The 23465-nt window shown below is 42.4% G+C and overlaps 1 protein-coding gene across 7 annotated transcripts in view; it reads right to left on the bottom strand.

The window, feature by feature from the left end:
* The window catches only part of SH3KBP1 (SH3 domain containing kinase binding protein 1), a 340714-nt gene extending 321415 nt beyond the window's left edge, over positions 1 to 19299 (bottom strand). For 3 of the 7 annotated variants that reach the window (XM_030885785.2, XM_030885786.2, XM_030885787.2), the window contains exon 1: positions 19147 to 19299. Coding sequence is in view for 4 of the 7 variants with exons in the window: in XM_045290737.1 (XP_045146672.1) it covers positions 19173 to 19211 (39 nt within the window). In the remaining 3 variants the exon portion in view is untranslated. The remainder of the gene's footprint in view (positions 1 to 19146) is intronic. The other 4 variants (XM_045290740.1, XM_045290738.1, XM_045290737.1 and 1 more) reach the window with 3 other exon arrangements.
* Positions 19300 to 23465: the final 4166 nt, after the last annotated feature.

Below are 23465 nucleotides of genomic sequence, written 5' to 3'. Positions count from 1 at the left end.
GTTCAACCCCCAAAGGAGTCACAACCCACAGGTTGAGAACCACTGCTATAGAGTATAGAACTGGCCCTTTGGGTTTCTGAAGCTATAAATCTTTATGAGAGCAGAAAATGTCATTTTCTCCCTCACCAGTGGACAGAGTTAGTATACAAATGTATACTGATCTATTTATACCTTTATATATCTAAAATTAGCTCTGCATCTATCCACCTAAATGCATGAGGGGGCTTCAAAACATTCATGGAAGAATTACAATATCTTAATTTTATGTTTCCATGAACTTTTTAAAACTTTCTTGTATATTCAGCACAACACAACTTTATACTGACATCTCAAACTCTTAAGTACCACAGGATCCGCTCGCCTTTTCTTGCCTCTCTACAACCTCTCAGCAGTGAAAACTTGGCCCACTCCACAGGAGCTATACAAAGCAGTTTCAGAATTGTCCACCTGCATCTCTGAGAGAAGCAAACTCACCAACTACAGTTCAGTGCATCTGTACTGTTCCTTTTGTCTATGGTGTACTACAGTTTCTACCACCCTTTTCCAAAGTTACTTAGGGGAGCTCAGTTTTTCCCCAACCCTTTCCGGTGTCATTTGGCACAGTCTGCATTCCACCTTGGGGTTCATCAACATAGCATTGGTGGTGCTTTGGGACTTTGGTTGGGTTTCATGTGCATTCATCGAAGTTTACTTTTCTTTGGGTTTTGCCAAATGCAGAGTCATGCATACACCCAGCATCCTGTTGTTGTTAAGTGCTGTTGAGTTGCTTCTAGCATAGTAACCCTTTATCTAAAACAGAATAGAACACTGCCCAGTCCTGTGCCACCTTTACAACTGCTGTGTGTTTGAGCCCATCATTGCAGCCACTGTGTTCACCCATCTCACGGAGGGGGGTTCTCTTTCTCACTGAGCCTCTACTTTATCAAGCATGCTGTCTTTCCAAGTCTGGCTTTTCACTGGTGTCTTCAGTATAATTTTAACCTCTTCCTTCAATGTCAATAGGTCTTGATTATATGGTACCTCTTGAAATGAATTAAAGTCAAACAATTATTTTTTGTACAGTGGCTATGTATTCTTTTCATCTTCTTTTGGTGCTTCCTACATCATTCAATAATTTACCCATAGAATCCTTCAAATATTGCATCTCTGATTTTAATTTTTCTCTCTAGTTCTTTCACATATGATGAACATGTTTATCTCTTTTGGTTTTCTAACTCTAGATCTTTTCACATTTCATTCTCATGCTTTGCTTTATTTTCTTGACCTCTTCTTTAAATTTTTCTGTTCACCCCTTTTTACTTCATTTCTTCCACTCACTTTGGCTACTCCAGGTCCATGAGTATCGTAAATTAGGGGAAGCTATTGTAAAGTATCGTTTAATTGCGGTTTTCAATTATGTATTACCAAGCTGTAAGAATCCAACTGGCTTATACGCTGACCTTGTATTGTAAAACTTTGTTAAGCTCACTACTAGCAGTTGATTCTTGAGTTAATCAAAAGGGAGATTATCCTGAGTAGCAGTGATGTCCAAACCAAACTCACTGCTCAAGTCCATTCTGACGCCTAGAGGACAGTAAAGAACTGCCCCTTAGGGTTTCTGAGACTTTAAAGTTTGAATCTTTATGGAAAGAGATGGTCTTATCTTTCTCCCATGGAGTAGCTGGTGAGTTCAAATCACTAACTTTGTGGTTAGCAGCTCATTATGTAGCCCCACTATGCTACATATGCTTTATACACACAAGGTAGCCCACACCTGGCTTCCAGCCACACTAAGCCTCCTAACACTGATGTAATCATGTGAAAACCTCAAAGCAGCATAGATTCTCCTGGTAGAAGAACAAACAGCAGTGTTGGAACTGTCTCTAGAGAGGTACAGGTGGCAAGGATCTGAGGTTGCCTCTAGGAGCTCAGTCCTACAACCACAAGGAACCGATGTCTGCCAACAATTTGGATGAGTTTGAAAGAGGACTTTGAGTTCCACAGGAGAACCACAGTCTGCTGACACCTTGATTATAGCCCTGTGAGATGCTGACCAGAGTATCTTGATACATTCTTATAATTTCTCTCTCTCTGTTGAAATTACCTATCTGATCTTTTTCATTAGAACCTTTAACATAGTAATCAAAGCACCACCACCACCAGGGGAAAAAAAACCCAAACCAACTACCATTGGGTTGACTCTGACTCATAGTAACCCTATATAGGGTTTCCAAGGCTTTAAATCTTTACAGAGGCAGGTAGCTTCACCTTTCTCTCATGGAGCAATTGGTAGGTTTGAACGGACAACCTTGTGGCTAGCAATCCAATGTTTAATCATTTATTTTTAATTCCCTGCCTAACAGCTCCAACAGAGTGTCATACCTGTGTCTTAGTCTGATGATTGCTTCATCTCTTCATACTGTTTTGTTTTTGCCTTTAAGCATGACTTGTACTTTTTGTTGTTGAAAGATGTTGTACAGGGCAGTAGACACTGAGGTAGAGAGGTCTTTAGGGTGGGGATTTCTATTAATTTAGCCAGGAGTTGTGTTGTGCTGTGGATAGCTGTTGCCATGGGCATCAGAGACTTTGAATTCCTCTAGGAACCATTTTTGGGGCCCCTCTTCTTGACTTTGGAGTTTCCCTTTATGCTGCTTTCCAGAGAGAGCCAGTCTGTTCCAGAGCTCCCTGCTATCATCCACCTCTAGACGCAGCGGTTCTCAGCAACCCATAGGTTGCTTTCCCCCAGCTGCAAAAGGTATCCACTAGAGTTCTGTCTATAGGTTTGAGGCCCACCCACAGGCTTTTGTTGCCCTTAGGTAATATAGGGGCCTGGAGCTCATGCAGGGGGTGGGAGTTGAGGTAGAGGACTTCATGCTTCCAGCAGCTGTGGTAATGCCCCAGCATTCTCAGACAATGCCCTTTCCCCTGAAGATTAAACCTTTTGTCCTTATTTGAAAGACTTCTCCAGATTTTGTGGTGGTACCTTTGTTTCCTCCTGCATGCCCCAAGCCAGTCCCATGGAGGGAGTTTTCTCCAGAGTAGGAGGGACATACAAAAGGGCTTTTCAAAAGCTCATGGAAAATGGAATTGATCAGGCAGGATCAGAGGATGCACACTGGTACAGATCAGAGCTGGAAACAGAGGGAATCCAGGACAGATAAGCTCGTCAGTACCAATAATGAGAGTGGAGATACCAGGAGGATAAGGGGAAGATGGGGAAGAAAGGCGGAACCAATCACAATGATCTATATATAACCCCCTCCCTGGGGACAGACAACAGAAAAGTGGGTGAAGGGAGACATCTGTCAGTGTAAGACATGAAAAAACAGTAACAATTTATAAATTATCAAGGGGAAAAAATGAGGAGCCGATACCAAGGGCTCAAGTAGAAAGAAGATGTTTTGAGAATGATGCTGGCAATGAATGTACAAATGTGCTTGACACAATGGATGGATGGATGGATGGATGGATTGTGATAAGAGTTGTAGGACCACCCAATAAAATGATTTTTTTAAAGAGAAAAATGGAATTGAAATATAATGGAATTTTTCAATGAATTTTTGAAGCGCCTTTGTGTTCTCTATGTACATTTTTCAGTTGAAACTAAAAGTTTGTTTTTAAAAGGTTTATTTTTAAATATGGCAAAATGTTAACATTTAGTAAATCTAGGCAGTGGATTACATTCTCATGCTTTTCTATATTCTAAACAGTTCAAAATCTAAAATCAAGGTAGAGGTGGCCTTTCCACTCACTTTACTGGAAAACATATTGAAATATGTAGATGACAGTTGGGTCTACTTGTTCAATCATTTACAAAGATCACCTGAATTTCAAAACATAATCAGAATTTTTGGCAAAGCTTCAAAACCTGTTCGGAAAAAAATCAAAATCACCCTAATATGCTGTTAAATTTCACTGTCAAATTGAAAGAGGGTGAAATATAAAATTTATTATCTTCAAAGAGAACAATTTATTTTGAGATCTGCATGTTTATAAATCAAGATATATGAAAATTTTACATATTAATTGATTCACTGTTCTCTCAACTGATATCCAACCATTATTAATATTCATGGCAATTTAAGTTACTAATGCATGCGCCAACAGACCATAGATCAGTCAGCAAGTGCTGATCCCAGGAGGCAATACATTATGTAACAGCTCATAACCTAACCTCTTCAACCTTACGACTGCCACTCCTCTTACCCACATGCATAATTTAATATAATCAAGAATCACATGTAAATGAACAGTAGCAGCAGTAGCTCGGTAAAATCCACCTTGTGGAAAGAACATTCCTTTTTTTAAATAATTCATTCTCTTAGATAATAGCAAATCAATTATATGCTACTAAAAAATGAACCATTTAAGGACTCCAAATTTTCAGATTAGCCTTAAGCATTGTATATTAAATTCAATTAAATCAGATGAATATTGAACATGCTCCTTCTACATAGTTAAGACCATTCTAGCCATCACAAGAAGAGACAGGCAGACAGAAGCAACTTATAGATCTCTGCCCACGCCACAGACCTCTCTCTGGATTTCAGGCTGGGAGAAACTAGAGTGACCATGCAGTGGCAAACAGAGGCCACAGGCCAAGGACAGCCCTATAGTTTCATTAACAAAGAGTGTTACTCTTTATTCTTTAATATTCACTTCTACATTCCAAATGAAAGGGAAAAGGGGATATCATCTTTAATAAAATGAATTTTCATTGGGTTTTCATGATAATGAATGAAGACAGACCTAAGTTTGTCTGTAATGAGACTTAGATGGGATGAAATCTACTGATGACGAATCTGGGGCTTTAATTACTATGTGTTGTGGCTTTGTGAGATGCACCTCAGGTAGAACTGCAATCATGGTGACCGCTTAGACAGCTAAATAACACACTTCATTCTGCCTGGGAACCCTGCCTGTCAGCAATGCTATGGTGCTCCAAGGGCTATTTACAAATCAACTACATCTTTGCATTGCTACAGGCCGCAAATTAGATTGTGTTTCTAGCTTGAGGGCTGGGGAGAGTTTGCAGCATCGGGTTGGCAGCACCCTAGACTTGACTGTCACTCTAAATACCTGTGCATGGAACCCCTTCCAATTCAAGCTTTAAAATAAAAGGATGAGTTAAATTTAATTTAAAAAATCAGAGGTTAGGGAATAAATAAGATATATGGATTCTTAAGCACCACAGGCAAGAGAAGCTCACACTATAATTGCATGGATTATATGTTCCAAAGAGATAATCCTTCATGTGGCATTTTAAACCAAATAACAAAGGAGTCCCTGAAAAACAACCAATAAGCACAGAGAAGTGATTTGTCAATACTTGAAATCGCATGATGACATGCTGCAGATTTGAATGTGTCTAAAAGTTCATATTATGTGCCACCACAGCCAAATGTTGTAATCACTCATTTGATACAAAATAACTGCAAGGACTTTCATGTGGCAAGTGTGCTTTTTTTTTATAACCATGACGGCAATTATTCCACTTTCTAGGTTTTGAGGATAGAAAGCTGTGTAATTGTCATAAGATTTGTAAGAGTCCCCCAATAAAATGATGTTTTTTTTAAGCTGTGTATACAGTCATTATTTTGCAGCTAAGAAAAACACCTGAGGGTGGAACTGTGCTTATAAGCCAGGTTGCTGAGCATCAATGACAGGGTGACGACAACTTGATCCCTTTTCTATTTGCACCGATGCAGGTTAGATAGATATTGTTATACTGTGACTACAGGTTTTGAGGTTATAACTTGATCATGTTTCATGATCTTCAACTTGTAATATATTTTTGCTCATAATCTGTTAGCCAGTTGATTTGAATATTTTTCATCACTGACTAAAGATTGCAGCAACCTTTATTATACTATAGCCAAAATACCAGCCAAGTAGGCACAGCCATGCTGATAATGTTTATATTTTCTGCTAAATCCATCCCACTTATATGTGATGATAATCATGAGTAAAATGTATATCTATATTTTAAATAAATTTCTATTTCTTTTATTCTTCTATGATAGGCAAATAATTTTTTGAAGCTGGAACACACTGTACTGATACTTACTAGCTATGTCAGATCTAGATCAAAGGCCTTGTTTTCTAGAAATTGCATTCAGTCTGGCCCCCAATTGTCAGTAGAAAGCCAGAACTAGACTGAGAACCAACTACCCAGCCCTTATCAGCAGCCAATGGGCTGCCTACCTCCGGAGAAGGAAGGCTTGGAATAGGAGGAAATGGAGCCCAGGGCCTGCCAGCACCCCCTGGGAATTGAGTGGGCAGTGACTTCCCCCAAAGTTCTGAGGAGAGCAAGGTTTAGCATGGTTCTCTTACACAGGGCCTCCAGCTGGTATTACTTACGTGCCCCTAGAAACACAAGGCAGAATGGGGTTTGACTTGGACAACGTCACTGCTTATAAATGCAAGCAAGACCACTTTTGTTTTTCACCCAGATTTTCAGATACATGATACCATCTTTTTGCTGGCTTTCTTGAAGAACAAAACCTGATGGTCCCAGAGGAAGTGCAGCATTAATGAAACAATCTTTCCTTCGTTGATAAACAAAACCGGCACCTAAGTGCTGATTAGTGTGAATGCCCTCACTCAGGCAGCTCATTCCAGGAATGACTAAAGGTGCATGTGTGCGTGTGCGTTATGTGGCTTCTGTATTAACACATGTTGTGACATTCACATCTAAACCTTCCCTCTCCCTGAACCTTCCTCAAGAATTTCTTGTCCAATCTTCCTCAATGGCGTAAATATGATCAAATGTGCCCCTCAGCCTGGAACAGGGAGGATCCATGATTTCAAATCTCTTTGTGAGTTAACAAGAAACTATATCAACCCACTGCCTGCCACTGAGTCAAATTCGAACTCGCATCAACCCCACAGGACAGAGAAAATCGGCCCTACAGGGTTTCCAAAGCTATAGATCTCTCCAGAAGCTGACTGCCCCATCTTTCTTCCTCGATGAAACAAAATATCTTTCAAGTAACCCGAGAAGCATACTGCCCACAAGTCCCTGCCAGAAAAAATGTATCCTAGAGGATCTGCTTCAGTTGTAAGGCTGTTGGCACTTCTAAGACAGCCCCAGTCATGGATTTATCTCAGCCAGGGTTCTGGGCCGGTTTTTCTGCCTAATGCAGTCTCCAAGGAAGTCTAGAGGACAGACTAGGAAAAAAGGCCAGGCAATCTTTGCTCAGGAGCTCCTGCTTAGGTTGACGGGATGTGTAGCCGTCGAGGTCCCCTATCCCACCCTCTTTTTTCATCCTTCCTGGATCTTATTCCTCCTCCCTCAATAAACTGACAGCATTCTTAACTCCACCTCAGCCTCTGCTTCCCGAAGGATGCACTGACAAACACCATCTTATGTATCCTTCTAGATCTCAAGAGTGGCCTCATGCTTATAGGTAGTATCTATGATTTGTTGACTCATTAATATGTAGTAGTTGACTTATGGAGCCCTGGTAGTGTCGTGGTTATGCACCGAGCTCCTAACCACAAGGTCAGCAGTTCAAAACCACCAGCAGCTCCTCGTAAAGAGTGCTAGTCTCGGAAACCCACAGGTACAGTTCTACCCAGTCCTATAGGGTTGCTCTGGGTCAGAATCAACATGATGGCATTGAGTGAGTTGGCTTCCATCTCTGGGCTCACATAATCCTCCACATCACACTGGCAAAGAGGTGCACTAAACTGGTGGCCCAGTTTCCCATGATGAAATAAAGGAATACTAAAAGAGATCGAATAACTTCCCCCAAGGTTTCAGAGATAATAAATCTAGACTCAAACCCAGAGCCCAAGCTTCTGAACAAGTGCTCCAGTCTGTGCCCAACTAAAGCCACAGAGGCAGACCTGAATCTGCAGCTGCTGCCCTTACACCTCAGCAGCTGGGCACCAAGAAAGTGTGGCAAATGGAACCAACCTGTCCCAGTTTACAGAAAACACAGAAAGGGGTACAATGACCCATTAGACAAGGGCAAAACAAATATTATATGGCAAATAATGTGTGTATATGTGAGGAAGGAAGAAGAAGTGAAAGGGGAAATATTACTTATGGGTATTATCCACACTATATATATTTTCATCTATTTCTGTTTACCCTGAAAACAATGCTTATGGTACTTTAAGTTAAAATACTGTTTTTAAAAAGGCACTCATTAAAGTAAAAGTTGCATCAAGGAACTGGAAATCTAAAAAGGAAAAGCTCAGTTATCATGCAACTTGACACTCATTCTGCAAATTACCATTTTACTTGCAAATCACTACCAAATCTCCTATTTCACATTCTTTCATAAACTTAAGGAGGTAGAGCAAGTTCCTTATGGTTTACTCAAATAAAAGCAATTTCATTCACTGTGGTGTGTTTACTCTGTGCTGTTAACTTGGAATCATCTATCTCCTGTTCTTGGAGATACAGAATTTTCTGTCATGCAAAAACATATCCAACTGAATAATGTGCACACTTGGCAGGCATGAGAGTCTTATTTTTTTAGCTCTTCATTCTTACAATGTGGTTTAAAGAGCTCCAATCATACTGATCACAAGGGAGGGGGGGAATCTTACAATTCTTCTGTATTTAATGGATGCATGCCAAGTAGGAGGATATGGGGTTTTTTTGTTGTTGTTAACAAGGGTAACAATTTTCAATGATACTCTCATATTTGGACTAATTCTGGAAAGGTAAAAAGCTAAGTCAATGGCCTCTATTTTGAACTTCCCTTGTACCAAGTGCTCATCAATAATAACAGTTCAGCATACATTATTAAATAAATAATATTATATTTAAATATGCATCATTGTGTTTCCAGAGCCTATCAATACCTGGCACACAAGAAAATAACTTAAATTGTTATAGCTTCCACATGCTGTCAGTTTATGGTAGCGTGGTGGCTGGTATGTGGCTGTGATGTTGGAAGCTATGTCACCAGTATTTCAAATACCAGCAGAGTAATTTGTGGGGAAGAGACTAGGAAGAAAGGCCTGGAATCTACTTACAAAAATTAGCCAATGAAAATTTTTTGGATAACAGAATAGTGTCCAATTCTCTCGCTTTGGACATTTTATCAGGAAGGATTGGTCACTGGAGGAGAGTCTCAAGCTTGACGAAACAGCCAGGGCAAAGGCCAGCCAGGGCAAAGGAGACCCTCAGTGAGATGAACTAGCCCAAGTGTCACAACAATGAACTCAAACATGCTGGCGACCATGAGGATGGCCCAGGACCAGGCAAGGTTTCGTGCTCATGTACATGAGGGGGCTAAGGGTTGAAGTCAACACAAAGGCAGCTGTCTATTTCTAATTCTTGTAGTGCTTTCGGAAGGGCACTAGCATTCTCTGTGTTCATAGAGGAAGGAACTGCTTCAGAAAGGTAAAGAGCCTTTCTGAAGCTACACAGTGGCTACGTCTTGGGCAGGAATCTGGGCTCAGGCCCACCCCGGAACCACAACTGACATGGCAATTTGTATTTAGTGGGGGGTTTCTTACCTATCACAGCCTCAGCAGTGACCCACCTGGGGGCAGGCTTTGACCTATCAGTATATATGGTCCAGGTAGTCACATTGCCGTTTTCTCTTACTCCTCCTCGACATACTTTTTGCTCCTACCTTCCAGGCCACTTGACTTGCCATTCTTAGTTTCCAATGGCAGTTGGATTCAAGGCCAGGGTGTCCAGGGCTCTTTACTTGTATGCAATATATGGTTGAATTCTATTTTGTCTTGTTTGGGGTTTGTATGTTTGTTTTTTAAATTGGATACTGTATGCATATAAGCTAGCTCTTTGTACATTTGCAATAAATATGTTTCTATTTTTCACTATTTCACCATGACTGTTTCCTTTTATATTTATTTCAAGTGTTTAAATATAAAGTTCTTTTGTAAACTAGCACCATAGTATATACAAATAGAGAACTATACCAATCCATGTTTGTTAGAGAAGATACTAAATAGAATGTAATTACCAATGCCCTGTCAGGATGGCACACAGCAGGAATACACTAATGGTATCAAACAGCAAAATTGTCTGAACTCAAAAACACTTGCAGGCCCCAATCTCAACTCCTGCCCCCACCTCCAGATGCGTGTAGTAAGCCTGGAGAGAGGCCAGGCTTCAGACCCACAGGCTGTAGCCCCCTTTAGGGTCCCACACGTTTATTTATCCAGTAGTAATTACAGCAACAGCCTAGATGGCTGAGAGTCTGATCTCCTAGAAGCTGGAGGTTGAAACACATGATCTCCAAGTCTCTCTCCAGGCTAAGACTCAATAATCCTGTCATTATGAAAAAATTCCATTATCCACAATCACCATGATCAACTCACTCAGGGGACTAAAACTCTACTGAGGTCAAAGCTTTCCCTGAGTCACAAGACCCAGTTCACTTCCTGTACTGCAACTGCTACAAAGTCCGAGGACTGTCAGGTGGTGCAGACTCTTACTGGTTACATACTTGTCCTTAAGCACTCCGGAGCTTTCTGGTAGTCACCCTTCTCACAACACTACCTAACGGGCTCAAGTTCCGTGCTTTAGGAAGTTGTTCTTCCCGAAAGAAAGATATATATTCAAAGTTTGCAGAATTTGAGCTGAAATGGTGTGCTTTCAACAGCCCCTTGGATGTACAGTCACACAACTGAATTATTTACCACTGGTGTAAAAGGCAGTGAAGCTCCGTCACCAAATAATATCTTGAACGCTGCAAAATGATAAATTTGCTTACAAATCAGTAAGATGTAGTTTCCCTAATTGCCTTATTTTCAGAATTTGCACGAAAACCTGGTCTTCAGGGGACACAAGGTCTGTTCTATATACTACTTGGGTAAGTAATGACTGGGGTCTGAAATGCTCATGAGTAGCCATCTAAGGTGCAGCCATTCAACTCGCTCCAACTGGAGGAAAGGAGAATGATGAGAATTGAAAGGCATATAGAAACAATTAGTCCAAATGGACTAATAAACCACGCAAACATCAGTCTCCATGACCCTGAGACCAGAAGAACTAGATGGTACCTGGCTACCATGAGCAACTGCTCTGAAAAAGATCAGATTAAAAGGGCCTGGATTCAAAATCATGAAGGAGACCAGAATTAACCGATCAGCAAGAGACTGGTAAGACCCCCAATCCTATTGCCTTTACCCTTCAGGTCTGGGCTTGAACTCACCCCTGAGGGAGAATAATCAATCATTTAGGAGCAAAAAGGGCACCATTTACCGAAGGGAACAGTTCAGAGGATTAGGAAAGAAAAGAGGAAACACAGAGAGGAAGTGAGATTGTGATGGTACAGAGGGGATTGCAATCGATGAGCTGACACAAGACGAGTATGAGCTGTTAAACGTAAAACTGATGATCTATTCTGTAAACCTTCACCTAATTCACTCTAAAAATAACATTTGAAAAACAACAGCAGCAGCAGGAACACAGGGAGGAAGTTGGGCAAGTGAGGGGACTGCAATGGATGAGTGGAAACAAAATGTATATGAATTGTTGAATGTAAAACTGATGAGCTTCACAACTTTAATTTTCAATAAGAAGTTTTACAAAGAAAATAGAAATTAGATGCCAAGGCTAATATAACTGCAAAAATGTTATCTCTAACTACTAAGTTCAGATTTTTAGATATTGTGTTTGTCAAACAAGAACCATTGTCTTTTGATTAAGTTCTAAATATGCAGTTTTATAAATATGAACTTATGTAAAATAAATATATATTAATATTATTCTACTTTTATCCATGTTGTATGTTGACATTACACATGCATTTACTTCTAAAATGGCGTTTTATTAATAAAACAAAGATAAAGTTTGAAAAACTTTAAAAAATAGTAATAGTATGCAGGAATGATAGTATAAGCTCAGAAATCCAAGACTGCGCTACTGAGTTGAAAGCATCGATTTCTAAGAGAATTATTTAATCAGGAAAGAAATGAACACTCGTGATTCCAGCTGAGTGCTCACTCAGCGGGGGAAGGCAGAATGCAGTCCGCACTAATGGACAGTGAGCACTCTTAGACAAAGCTGCCTGTGAGGGTTCAGACCCGAGCCAGTCGGCCCTGCTCTATATGTTCTTCTGGCTCCTCACTAGCCCATGTGACCATGGGTAAATCCTTTAACCTCAAGCTACCTCAGTTAGCTCTTCTGAAAACTGGGCATAATAAAAAGAATACCTACATTTCATAGGGTGGCATAAGAATTTCAAGAAAGAAAATGTGATGGGTTTAGGATCCTTTCCTGGTACAAAGAAGTACTGAAGAAATTTGGGGCATTGTGCACAGACAGACATGGGCAGAGAGGTGAGCAATGCCAGGCATGTGGTAAGCCTTCAATAGAATGTAGCCATTATTATTCCATAATGCAACAAGCAGGGCCAGAAGGAGGACTGTGGGTTCCTTTCACATGTTCTACCAGATTTTCCTGGTAAATCCTGTCAGAACCTTCTCAAGAACAATGTCTACCACATCCTCTCCAGAATCTCCAAGTGACTGGAAGGTAGGTCGCAAGAGTTCAAGCCACCACATTGTGGGAGAAGTTATACGTGGCAAAATCCATTCAATGTGCATTGCTTGTGCTTATATCCCCGGGCTCCCAGTACCTAGGAGCACCTGGTAAATGTTCACTCCATGAGAAAAGCAGACCCCCCACCCACTTGGCAGGTCTAGATAAATTAAGGTTGTGAGCTAGAAGCGGCTCTGAATATCCCTAGAAGATTCCTGCTACATTTTCAAGAGGAACATACATCTAGAAAACAAACCAGTTTTATTCACAAAAATAATTACCCCCTAGGCTGAAATTTTTTTAAGTAAAATTGTATGTGAATAATAAAAAGAGCTACTTGAGAATCTCTGAAAATAGAATAAGCACCTGAAAATATCTACTTCATGCTACTTGTTAACATAAATGTGTGATTCTTTCTTAAATTTAAAAAGGTAACGGTGAGTTGTATCTCAAAGGAGCACAACTATGCAAACGACTGGCTTTCCTCCTCGCTGCTGACAAAACCAGAAAGACACAAGCTGTATTCACCCACCATTTTACCCAAGTGCAGCACCCTTCTGAGAGCTTGCGTTACAACAAGAGTTCTGTAGTGAAGCTGAGGTAACAGGGACACCAAGCTGAAAGCTATCACACTCCACATACAGCATGCATGCTACAAGTCCGCACGGGGGTGGGCAGTGCAGAAAATGTCTTTTTACCGAACACATACAAGAGACAGAGCCAGCAGCTCACTTCCTCACAGTGTCACGTCAACTTGCAGATGATCAAGCCAATGCTTTAACCCCCTACCGCAGCTTCCTGCTTTCCACACGTCTATTTGTGAGCCACAACTGTGGAGCACCCGGGTCCCGCTGCACTGTATCCAACGCTGCCACATCACGCCACCCCTCCCCACCCCACCCCCAAGCAGACAACGCATGCGAATCAGCCCAGGCCAGAGTTCTGAGGCTTGTTCTTTCTGAAACTCAGTTAGCTGTCCGTTAATATAAGAGAACAAGGGAAAAGATTGCTTCGATGTTCTTTGCGCGACTACAATACACTGTTGTCTGAATCTGAGGGCAAAGTTCAAAGAGAGGAACACGACTAATTCTAACATGTGAAAATAAACCTCTATGAAAGAGCCTTTAACAACAGGTGGCTGTCGTTTGCCTTTGTGTGACAATTTGAAATACCAGAAGGGCAGCCATCTTATTTTTTTCAAATACATGTCTTTGAGGCTTCATCCTACTACCTCCTATGATTGTACTCCATTGTGAGGGTCTGTCTGTTCCCCACAAAATTCAGAACTTGAAGATTTGGCCTAAGATGGACATGTGATCTTTTAATAGCATATCAATGTGCTTGTTAATAAGCCCCCAGAAGGACCATCAATCAGACTCTCTCTGGAAACTCGACTTAACTAACAATTTATGAAATCAGAGGTTAACATGGAGACAAATGACAAGGTGTGTGGTTTATTTGGGTTTTTCTTCCTTTTCTGGTAGAGTGGATAACATTTTGATTGTCCTCAAAGACATTAACCAGTTTTTAATCAAAGTTGGCAATCTCATTTGAACATCCCTTTTCCCACAGACTTTTTCTCCATTTTACATATCCTTATTGAATCAGTTGTTATCCTGTTCTCTCACTGAGATAGATCAAACTCTGGCACATGCTCACTTATTTACTTGTTGTTTTTGTTGTTGTTGTTGTTGTTGTTGTTTTAACCATTTAAGAATTAGCCTTTGATAGTCCCCAGGTCTAACAATCAAGTCTGCCCTTGGGCGAAGGAGGCCTGGACTTTAAGGCTTCTTACCTGCCATACTCATAAGGCAACTACTGGAAGACACGAGATGTGGGCTGACGGACTTAGACAGCTAAACCTAAACCAAACCTACAGTAGCCACCAAGGCCATTCAGACCCATAATGGCTCTATAAAGGGTTTTCAAGACTGTCTTTACCAACACACACAGCCTCCTTGTTCTCCTGCCAGTCAGCTGGCGGGTTTGAACTGCTGGTCTTGTGGTTAGCAGCCCAACGCCTTTACCCACACCTACCAGAGCCCCTAGACACAGGCGGCAAGTGTAACACAAATGAGGCTGGAGACACGGGTATGGTCTCCTGCGCCCATCCCATTAGAGGCCACAGTTTTGCACACAGAAAAACACACACACACACATGCCAAAGTGAAGTGAGGCAGCAATTCCACTCATATGAATACAAGGGAGCTTCAAAACATTGCTAGAAAAATTCCATGATCTTTCCACCATTTTCCACAACTACAGCATCCTACCAAGAGTCTGCTTCACCTTTCCACATTCTCGGCCTTTGGCTCTGTGAGTCTGAAGCAGCCTCCGCTAGCATCAGACCCATGGACTTGAGAGGGGCTGGACTGGGCTGGGAGGCTGGCTTGACATTAAGTTACTTCTTGATATAAAATACCTTCTTATACATAAGTGCGTGTCACGGGTTTTGTTTCTCTAGTCAACCCAGCCTAACACAGGGGCATGTTCTATGTAAAACAAAAATCATCAAGCCGTACAGTTATACATTTTACTCGATGTAAATTAAGCCTTTCAAATGAATTACTAAAAAAGAAAAGGGCAAAGAAAAAAAAGTGAGGAGGGGGGGACTCCAAAAGAGGGTGGGGACAGAGATAAAGATCAGGGCAGGAGGATTTTTAAAGACTCTACCTTCATACTTACAGTAAATAAATTAGAACTAACCAAATCAAAGAGGAAGAGGAACAAACCCAAACAGCCACGGAGCCTAGCTGGGCACCTTTCTGGGTACCAATCAGACTCAGCCGAGAGAGCTGGGGACCCCTGGGACAGTCCGCTTAAGCAGGGGAATACAGGGGAATGGCTGGTTGCTTTCTCTTGAGAAACCAAGGCAATACAGGGGATTTTTAAGAGTGCATGGAAAAAGTGGACTTAAAAGATAATGGAATTTTCCTACAAACTTCTTGAAGTCCCTCTGATACAGAGTTTAAAGATGGATACTGAATCCCAACTTTTTGGCAGAGTGCATTAAGAAGGGACACTGATTAAGGCTCTGGTAAACAGATCAAGACCACGTTTAAGGTCAGCTCCCTGGCAATGGTATCATCGACAGAAACACAGCATCATTGCCTCAAATCAATTCTGTTGCATAGTGTCCCTACAAAGACACACAAATAATTGAGGGGATGCCACAAGCTTACTCAAGCCAATGTGGGACAAATTACTCTGGGGCTAAAAAGGACATATGTAAAACCACTTTCAAAACTGCAACCCGTTGCCAACAGGGCTATTATTACTTAAAGAAGTATTTGCTGCTTTTAGCGTGCACTACAGGGGTTGTCATTATTGTTGAACTCCACTGCACCCACCTACTGCATTTTCAATAATAGGCCTAAAACATTCCCAGTGGGTTAGGACTTGAAAATAGACTCCGTCATATGAAAGAAGACAAATTTCTTTTTTTGCCAGATGGGACTGCCACACGGAGTACCGCTCGAGTGTGCTACCACACCCGTTCTCTGTTCTGAGTGGGACGGGCACCTGCCAGGAGTGGCTGCCCCCACTGGAAGTGCTCATGCAGTGGGCATAATAGGTGACACCTAAAGAGGCCAGAGCAGGGGAATCAATCCCAGAGGAGTGGTCTCATTCCTTTGTCTGACAAAGAGGGCAGCACCACACTCGAGAGGTGGCCAGCCCATGTGCTGAGTGATTTCCAAGCACTGTGTCTCACTGACTTTCAGAATGGCCAAAGAGGTGGTTGGCCTCTCAAATGCAAACAGATGACACATATGAATTAGAGTGCTCTGAGTACTATTCCTAAAGAGGCTTTTACAAAATGGCTAGCATGCAGCAAAATCCCAAGGCAGAGGCCAGGGCTAGGAACAAGGGGGCTCTCAGAACTAAAGGGGGGAGGAGACAGAGTGGCGGAAAGTGGGCTTCATAGGCGCAGTGACCAGCACAAGGCAACCCACAGGCAGGGAGCCAGAGAGGTAATTCCCTGACTTCACTGTCCTCCCTCCCTCCGGCCGTGTCCAGCCAGGGCTCCCCTTGAGCCAAAGCCCCCGAGAAGGCAGAGCAGGTGAAAAAGGGGAAGAGCACAACTGTAGGGCAATAGGACCATATTATCCCCATTTTACAGGTGAGGAAGTCTTCTGTCTCCTGGCACTCAGTGAGCAGGGAAGACAGTTGGGGCCCCAGAGCCTATGTGAGCCTTTCTGCACTGCAGTCCCTCACACACACCCTCCCCTCCACAGGTCTGGAACGCTCCAGCCACTACATCTGTCTGGCAGCCGTAAAGGGCTGGGTAGATTTGTTTTGTAATATAAACAGCACCTCCCAACCCAGAAGTGTTCTCTGTATTTGTGGTTTGGGATGAGGGGGGCACAAAGCCAGGCAGGCTGGCAGGCACTGTCATCAAGTCAATTCCAACTCACAGGGACCCCATACGGCAGAATAGAACTGATCTACGGGTTTCCAAGTTCATAAATCTTCACAGGAGCAGAAAGCCTCATTATTTTCCTATCAAGCAGCTGGTGGGTTTGAACCACTGACCTTGTGGTTATCAGCCCAATGAATAACCCATTACAACACCATCTGGGCTCCTTACAAAGCCAGAAGGAGTGTTAACGGCTTTCCAAGCAGGGCCTTACTCACCTCAAAGCTGGAGCAGATGCTGTAGTCCCTTCTCTTTCCCAGAGCTCCCCTCCCTTTTGCCCACAGTCTTCCTTTCTCAGTCCTTCTTCCTTGGTGTCCACTCTTAGCTTTGTCCCTTTTATCTCAAAAAACCTCCTTCTACACCCTACTTTGGCTCAACTTCACAGATGATCTTTTCACAAAACAGGGTTTTTGTTCGAAAAGAGACATTACTGCCTGTGTACATATCAATAGCTGTCCCGTGAATGCTCTCCTACTCTTCAAACAGGAGTGTGCTGCCAAGATCCAGGGTCACTGGCTGCCCTTGAGGCAATGTTTGACTCATAGTGACCTTATGTGAGTAAGTAAAACTGCTCTATAAAGTTTTCTAGGCTGTAATCTCCACAGGTCTTTCCCTGTGCAGCTACTCAGTGGATTCAAACTGCCAACCTTGTATTTAGCAGCTGAAGGCTTAACAATTGTGCCACCAAGGCTCCTGGTTCAATGTTGTCCAAGAAAAGAAGAGTTTATACGCCTATAACTAGTTAGAGAAAGCAATGTGTAGCAACAGTATGGTACCAACAAAAAGCTCTCCCCAGCTGTAGGCAAGAAAGAGGAGGACCGAGGGAGGGAGGGACAGAGTGAAGGAGAGGAGAAATAAAAATATATTAGAAGGGTGGAGCTGAGGCAAAAGCCTGAAGAAAGACTATACTGTGCTCCAATTAGCTCTAGTCTAGGAGCTAAGTCTAGAATAGTTCCTAAGGGGCTACAAGTCTGGAGTGTAACAACGTTTTTCATCAATAAGCCCTCTTCATAAAATCCTCCTATTCAGCCCCCTGGGTTCCTTTAGGGAGCTGCCTGCCTCCCTGAGTGGCCAAATGGTAAGGCATCCCTTTACTAACAGAAAGGTTGCCCATTCAAAACCACCCAAATGTGCACCTGGAGATAGGCCTGGCAATCCACCTCACTGAAACCCTATGGACCAGTTCTGCCCTAGATACACAGGGCTGCCTAAGTTGGACAACACCAGGGGAGCTAGGAGTCCCTGCTTCTCTCTAAGAATGCAGCTCCTAATATGTTGAAGAAGCCACTTTTCCCTAGTGTCAGGTAGGAAGTTCATGGGACAAAGATTGTTTTAGACCAGCTTGGTATTTCCCATGGAGACCAGCCCAGAGCTGACCCCTTCTGACCCAACAGTGCAAATGGTTATTTATAAGCAGAGCAATGTCACATCTTACGGTCACATATTATTAACATGATTTTTCTATATTTTTATACTTAAAAACCCTAGATAAATTCTGCAAAGGGAAGACGTTTTTAAAACCTTACTTTACAAAAAGAACACACCAGATTCAAGTCAATGTTTCATGACCATAAAGAGGGAAAGGAAATTAACATTATTCCCATCAACTATGAATGCAATATGAACCCAAATGATGGAAACATATCATAATTTGAATTCTGAAGTTAGTTGGATTGCTATTTGAGTGGTCAAAACTGCATCCCATTTCATTTTGCATGGAACAGTAAAGGGCAAAATTCGGTTAAGGTATAAAGCAAATAAACAAATAAGATCATTTAACCAGCCTTGCCTTTTTCTAGAGTTCTGCTGGTGGAGTGCTTATGAGTTCAGCTGTGATCCACAAGATCACAGTTTCAAATCACCAGCCATTCCTTGGGAGAAAGATAGGACTTTCTACTCCCATAAAGAGGTATAGTCTTGGAAACTCACAGGGGGACACTTCTACCCTGACCTATAATGTTACTGAAAGTCGGCATAGACTCGATGGCAGTGAATTTGGTTTGGGTTTTTGCATTTTTTTCTGGCACTTTTTTGAAGTAATGAAGTCTGGAAAGATAACATTCTGGGCCTTAAAAAGTCAATTTCCAAAATAGGCATGCCCAGGTCGCAAGGACAAAGCTATTTATATGCTCTTGTTGATATCACACAGGTAGTCAAGCTGTCCATGTATCCCCCCATGAGAGGCCTTTGAAATCCATCCTCCAGTGACCCATGACCTTTAGACAGCAGATCCCACACAGGACACAGGAAAAGGGTTTCGCTTTGTACTCACTCTTACAAAGTTGTCAGGGAACAAACCTCTCCTGCCATTGATCTGTCCCTCCCACCAGCCTCCATCCTCCTTCCTGATGTTGGTGATGATCTCACCCACGCTGATCGTCAGCTCATCGTCGTGCTGGGCCTGGTAGTCAAACTCCACTATGGCCTCCACTGAAAACAGAAGAAAAAGAGCAACTTACACTTGGGTGATGGAGCAGGTTGAAATCCAGCATCTATGAAGGCCAATGAGGTCATAGTAAGGGGACTTCCCTCTATGAACGCTCAAAATAACAGGACCACACACAGCAACCCAATTTTGGTTAACCTGGGGCCTGCAGCACAGAAACCACCAAGGACTGTTCGTGGTCAAGCCCAGGAGGGGTAGCCTACAGGTCTCAGGGTCAACAGGGGGTTCTCAGAGGGAAAACCACGTGACACCAGACAGCTACCAATGTTTGCCTCACCCACAGGAAGCCCAGCATCATCCTCCCAAGTAACAGCCCTGAGTTTGGCTCTTGGGTCCCACTTGCCAATAACCAACAAGTATGATGCTAACGTTTCTGGGCCCCGGTTCTGCAGAATGTGGATAATACCCATTCCAATCCCACAGAGATCACGCTTGTATTGCAAGGACAGCAAGTGTAAAGGCAGCTTGTACAGTGGGCTTAGCTGGCCGAACCAATGTCTCAGACCTCCAGAACCATAATGGCCCTCTAACTAGATAACTTCTTAGGCAGCTATACCATTTCCCCTTACTTTCCCAATCTGTGCCACTTTGTAACAATTGCTAAGAGGTTCCACACCATGTGAGGAGGGCAACTCTTCTTGTTTCCGGAGTGCCTGGGCAACGTATCCATGGATAGATTACTCAGTGTATCTACACTTGGCCCTCTCCATTTGCCCACCTCGATATAAACAAATCTCTCCATCTCCCTTTTTATTTGAAGCTATGAAGAAATGAATGAATGATGAGAGAACGTATACAAAGGTGGAGAAAATTAGATAAAATCCCATATGGTGAATTAGCAACTTAGAGGTTGTGGTACAGAATGGAAGAGGAGAGGTGGAAGCTGTCTGTAAAATAAGGTTTGTGTTTGGATTGAATCAAAACATATTGAAGTAAGTACCATATACTGGGCTGGTTCTATGGGTGCAAAACAGAAAGCAATTCAGTCTTCGCACAGGAAGTACCTGTAGTAACCCTCAGAAGACAGGCAGACCGATGCACACCTCTATAGCAGTGCGGCAGCATTGGAGGAATTCCCAGAGGTATCTGCCAAGCACTGGGGGGACCGCAGGTGAATGTACAATTAGCAGGAGCTCCACAAAGAATGCATATAAAAATGAACTCAACATGTATCATAGACCTACATGTAAAGCAAAAAGTGTAAAACCTCGAAGAAAGCGTAGGAGAAAATCCGAGTGACCTGTGCTTTGGCAATGATTTCTTAAACAGAGACAAAACCCACTAATCATTTTCTTTTTGAAAATTTATATAAAACCAAACTCGGAGTAAATTGGGATAGGTTTCCCGGAAAAGGCTCCCAGTCAAATGGGCTTTCCGCATCCCATTGTGGATAAATTCCCAAAGGGTTTCCAGTTCAAAAGGTCCCACCTGCCCAGGAAGGTGGACTTCCCCTTCTCTCAGGGTCTCACCCACCCAGGGAGTTTATAAGCAACTCAGATCAGGATTTCTTTGTCATTCCAAAATTAGCTAGCTGACTCCAGTGTCAAGAAACTAGTAGAAACGAAGTGGCATTGTGAACATTCTCTTTACTTACAAGCAGAAAGCAGGCAAGTAGGACTTGTTTATACAAGACACACCTGTCAGACTTCTGGTTCCTGACAAGTCTAATGGGCAGAAATGGTGCCCATGTTGTTACAATACTCTATGTCTCAGCAGTTGAAGCGAGTCATCAGTACAATCAGAAGCAGGGTGATTGAAAATCAGCTTTCTTCAAATGACCTAGCCATTGATCTACTGAGGTTACAATGACCCTGGTTTATGTGTCAGACAGTTTTCCCATTTTCTCTCATTTAATCTTCACAATATCATGAAGCCCATTTTCCCAATTATACAAATGGATGCTCGGCAAAGAAGTGAAATTTATGTTCTGAGCTGGTGCCTCCAAAGTGGGGAGTACTCACTGCGGGGATCGTTGCTACTTCATAACTGTCATTTTACTTCTGCTATAAATCGGGTGAACCCTATGAAAGAGTCGTTCGACCCCCAAGGTGTCACGACCCATAAGTTGAGAACCTCTGGGATGGGGCATCGATAATCAGAACATTTTTTAAATTATTATTTTAAAGAGAGAACACTTCAGTGTTCCTATGATTCTAATCATCTCCTATGCATGGGAAAGCTAGACGATGAATAAAAAAACACGCAGCAGAATGGATGCATATGATCTCTGGGATATACAGGGAAGCGGGCTTGATCCGGCGCCTGAGCACACGAGCCAGCATCCAGTTCAAAATCGCTGAGACACAGAGGAGTGCAATGCTACCACGAGACCTCCATCCCCAAGCTTCCCTATCTTGGACTTCTTCTGGCACATCTGCCCCCCCTCCCCTTTTTTGGTAGTGAGCTAGGACAATAAGAATGTTCTCCAAATTATGGGAGAAAACCAGAGAAGATTTAGGCTGAGGCTCCTGGAAAAGGTAAAGTAAGACCTTGGTAAATCCCCTTTGAATTAGGAACAATTTCAAACACACACAACGTCCCATATAGTCCTATGAAGAATGGATGATAAATGATGGTAGGCAGTCCAGACCTCTAGCAACCCATGATCTCTACCAGTCCTTGCTGTGATACTATTACAGGTTACAGCATCCTTTCATTTGTCTGTGAATAATTCAAAACATATCCCTTGAAGATAAGATAATCCCAGCTCTTACCACCCTCAGAAAAAACCTGAGCAAAAATTCCTTTAATGACCTTGAACTATTTATAGGCTTTTCCATTTTTGTCAGTGGCTTTGTTATTGTTATTTTATTCTTGCTTTCTAATGTTGTCATTATTGTTTTGTTGGTTTTGACTTCCTTTGTTGTTTTATTTGGCATTGCCTGGTTTTTGCACTTATTAATGTATCTGCATGTCTATCTAGATAAGATAGGCAGGATAAATAATCCAGAGATGAAAAAAACAGAACCAATGGTTCCGGGGGGGATACAGGAGAAGGGGAGGTGGAAGAAAGAAAGGGGTGACCAACCCAGGGACAAGGGAATAACGAGTGAACTAAAATCAATGGAAGGAAGGTCGTAGGATGCCTAGTAGGGCTCAATCAATGGCAATGTAGCAGCAAGGAATTACAAAACCCGAATGAAGGCCAAACATCATGGTGGAACAAGAGGAAAGTAAAAAGGAACTAGAGGAAAGAACCAAGAGGCAAAAGACATTTATAGAGGATTGTACATATGTAAATATATATATATATATATATATACACATGTAATGAGAGGGGAATAGAACTATGTACTCATAGCTATATGTTAAGAATTAAGGTTGCAGATGGACATTCAGCTTCAATTCAAGTACTCCTTTTACACAAAAACACTAACAATCCGGCATTCTTTCTTTTTTTAATCATTTTATTAGGGGCTCATACAACTCTCATCACAATGCATACATACATCAATTGTGTAAAGCACATTAGTAGATTCATTGCCCTCAGCATTCTCAAAACATTTGCTCTCCACCTAAGCCCCTGGCATCACCTCCTCATTTTTTCCCCTATCTCCCCATTCTTCCCTCCCTCATGAACCCTTAATAATTTATAAATTATTATTTTGTCATATCTTGCACTGTTCGACGTCTCCCTTCACCCACTTTTCTGTTGTCCGTCCCCCAGGGAGGAGGTCACATATAGTTCCTTGTAATCAGTTCCCCCTTGCCAACCCACGCTCCTGCCACCCTCCCAGTATCACCACTCACACCACTGGTCCTGAAGGGGTCATCCGCCCTCGTTTCCCTGTGTCTCCAGTTACTATCTGTACCAGTGTACAGCCTCTGGTCTAGCCAGATTTGTAAGGTAGAATTGGAATCATAATAGTGGTGGGAGGCGGGGAGGAAGCATTTAGGAACTAGAGGAAAGCTGTATGTTTCATCATTGCTACATCACACCCTGACTGGCTCTTCTCCTCCCCAAGACCCTTCTGTAAGGAGATGTCTAGTGGCCTACAAATGGGCTTTAGGTCTCCACTCCACACTCCCTGCCTCATTCACAATGATATGATTTTTTTTTCTGATGAGACCTGATATCTGATTCCTTCGACACCTCGTGATCGCACAGGCTGGTGTGCTTCTTCCATGTGGGCTTTGTTGCTTCT

Source organism: Echinops telfairi, unplaced genomic scaffold, assembly GCF_000313985.2.
Source record: "Echinops telfairi isolate 266 unplaced genomic scaffold, ASM31398v2 ScPeMD7_53;HRSCAF=182, whole genome shotgun sequence".
Taxonomy (NCBI): Eukaryota; Metazoa; Chordata; class Mammalia; order Afrosoricida; family Tenrecidae; genus Echinops; species Echinops telfairi.
This window is presented reverse-complemented; position numbering and strand designations above follow the sequence as displayed.